Source organism: Citrus sinensis, chromosome 3 (assembly GCF_022201045.2).
Source record: "Citrus sinensis cultivar Valencia sweet orange chromosome 3, DVS_A1.0, whole genome shotgun sequence".
NCBI lineage: Eukaryota > Viridiplantae > Streptophyta > Magnoliopsida > Sapindales > Rutaceae > Citrus > Citrus sinensis.
The window spans coordinates 1,508,101-1,511,160 of NC_068558.1; the positions used below are offsets into that span (position 1 = coordinate 1,508,101).

At 38.6% G+C, this 3,060-nt stretch overlaps 1 protein-coding gene across 1 annotated transcript; it reads right to left on the reverse strand.

Annotated features, from left to right (window-relative positions):
- Positions 1–1,006: 1,006 nt before the first annotated feature.
- LOC102615493 (protein ROH1) lies at positions 1,007–2,604 on the reverse strand. Its single transcript, XM_006476438.3, has one exon. It carries the CDS (start codon positions 2,405–2,407, stop codon positions 1,226–1,228), a length of 1,182 nt encoding a protein of 393 aa, XP_006476501.2. The 5' UTR covers positions 2,408–2,604; the 3' UTR covers positions 1,007–1,225.
- Between the last annotated feature and the right edge of the window lie 456 nt (positions 2,605–3,060).

Sequence of the window (3,060 nt, forward strand, 5' to 3'; positions counted from 1 at the left end):
ATGTTCTCACTTGTGAAAACTCATGGGAGTGTGTGGATAATCAAGATACTTTAAAAAACTAGGGTCTGATGGTGATTTCTTCCGAGAAGGAATTGTTGAATTATGTCCCATATTGACCAATAAAGGGGAGTTGTTTGCGTTTATAAGAAAAATAAATCTCTCTACTTAATGAACTAGTTTTTTTGAGTTGAATGCCTACAAATTATAAATTCAACCCCAACATTTTCTTTTTACGATAATAAATCTATCATTTTATAATTGATTGAAGCTTTTTTAAATTAATTCTTTTGCGCAATAACCTAAAGTCCCAAATTATTCACGGACTCAAGCGACTTCTTCAATAAAAGGAGTGAGTTATATGATATGAGTGGCAATTATATAGTAAAGGCAGAGTGGAGTGCAATTATCAAATCAGAACACCAGTGTTTTCTCCCATTCAAAGTTCGACCCTTATGTAGCAAGTCTTCCATTCCAGCTTAAGCTTATTTGTTTATATTATTTATGGAATCAAAAAGGAAGAATGGTCTGGCATTACATGTTTGAATGATGCGAGAACAACAAAATTGGTAGAATCAGAAAAGCATTTGCATTCAATAAACCTGAAAAACTTCGCCATCGAAAAGCCATATGAAGGCAGGTACCTTTCGGAGAAGGATTGATTAATTTATACTTACCAGATCACTTTGTTGTCACGAGCATATATCGAATTAATGCGGATAAATACCAACTAAAATATGGTCCAAATGGTTCTCATCTCTAAGGGAGCTAATTATATTAAAGCTTTTACTTCGTTTTCTGAATTTTCTGCATTAAATTGCTGTAAAAATGCTACAAAGAAAGCAAATTGATGAAACAATTAATCAGTATAACATGAAACAATTAATCAGCATTTCTGTTTAAATACATTTCACATCAATTTCCCCAGACGTGATCCCATTCTGACCTTGAGAAACTCTCACTAATATTAACCTTCAAATACGGGGAAAAAAAATAAATTGATCGAGAATATATACACACACACACATAATTAAGAGAACTTTACGCACGAGCAAACAAGAGTTAGCTTGAAAAATAAATAAATAAACAAAACAAAAGACCACATGATTTCGCATTACGAAAATGCATATTTCAGAATTTCATCCCCATCTTAATGGCGATTTTTTTTTCCCAATACCAAGTCCGAAACATTACCTGAAAAAAATTTCTAGACAGAAGTCCCCCCATATCACATAGCTAGTGCAGACGATTTTCCATTTAAATCCAACACGTCAAGAAACTCGGCCCTGCTTCTCACAATCCTATGAAACACCTCCCTAATCTGGACCTGTAAAGGCACCAAACCTTCCTCCATTCTCCGGCAAGTCTCCCCCAACTCGGCCAGATGAGCCGATACCTCCTCCGCCCGCTCATCCTCGGCCGGAAACTGAAAACTATCAGTGAACTCAATCAAAGATTGGCCTAGCTTGTCCAGCTTTTGCATCTCCTCAAGCAACCCAGCTGAGCCCTTCTTCTCTTTCTTCTTCCACTCCTCAGCAATCTTTTCATGCAACCCGATAATACTCTGTGCCCAAACAAGCTGTTTAGGCACAGGAAAATGCGTGGCCAATCCGCTCCTCTCTTGACATGGAATCGTGGCTACCATCGTCCACATCACAAACAACAGAATAGTACTCATTATGTAAACCGGCAAGGCCAAACCCGAAGCCTCCGCTCCACGTGGCGCCACGAGATTGGCAGACATGGCATGAATTTGTTTTGCTGCTGACCAGTTCTTGCTCACTGACCAAGACAGAGATCTTAACTGACCCGTACTTTTATTATTACCTGCAGCAGCAGCACCTCGGCGACCAAAAGACCAGGTCCTCGTGTAATTGGCACCATCTTTATCTTCGCAAGCCATTGCTGTAATCAAAGAAGTCAAAGCTTTCCTTGCCCGCTTAACCTGGCCGTCGCCAAACGGTCTCTGTTCCAAAGCCGAGACCGCAATTTCAGCCAATTTTTGATAGTGCCTCACGGCCTCAATTCCGTTGGTGATCGCGTTACATATGTCTAACGCCTTCACGTCTCTGTCGAGCATCTCGGGGATCAAACGGTCGAGAGGTGGCTTCGAAATCTGAGATGGGTCACGACCCATGATTAAGATAGCCTTGAATTCGGCGTCGCAGCAGAGGAATACGTCGAGGAGTTTACGAATCCAAGCAATTGAGAGGATGGGGTCAGAAGGTATGTCATCGGACGGTTGTGATGGACTTGGTGGTGCCAACTCGGCGAAGCGATCAGCCACGTGTTTTTGGAAAAGCTCGAGGTCTTCGAGTTCTTGCTCGTGGTTGCCCTCCATCGACATTACTTGGTTCCTGCGAATGCTGATTCGGCCCAGGAACGACCCTTGGTAATCTGTTGCAGGCATTTTTTTTTTGATGTTGTCGATTACTGCAAGAATAGGAAAATGAAAAACGAAGAGGACGAGGAAAAAAACAAAACAAAAATAAAACAGAGAGGTCTAAGAAAAGGGGGGTTTCGTTGACAAGTATACGGTGAAAAAATTCATGGCCTTGGCTTGTCGCATACGGGACTGATTCTTATTTCTCGTCGTGGACGCTGACCTGGCTACATTTTGCTTTTCATTTCCCAAACTGCCCATCATTGGTTGCCATTATTACTCCGGGTGTTACTTACTAATTAGTTTTGGAGAATTGGCAACTTGCAAAAATCAAACTTCCCATATTATTGAAAAATTTCCATGATAGTATTAAATAAGTGTTTGAGTTAATTTAATATGCAGGACCATAAAACTATTTGATATAATCTTATTTTCTAAATTAATGCATTTTGTTCTCCTATTATATTAAGTAAAATTTTAACTAATAAAAACTTTAAAAAATGAGATTGCCTTCACTAAGTACATTTATAAAAAATGTTTAATATGTTAAATTCATGAATTTAGTAATCTTTTACTAACATGCACCTTACTTTACTAATAAATTGATAATTCCTATGTTAAGATTAATAAAATAACCAATATTATATCCTCGTAGCTTCAATAGAAAAAAAATTAATAAA

Excerpts from the sequence above, each read along its gene's own strand:
- LOC102615493 (XM_006476438.3), bottom strand. The coding sequence starts at position 2,407 with ATGCCTGCAACAGATTACCAAGGGTCGTTCCTGGGCCGAATCAGCATT.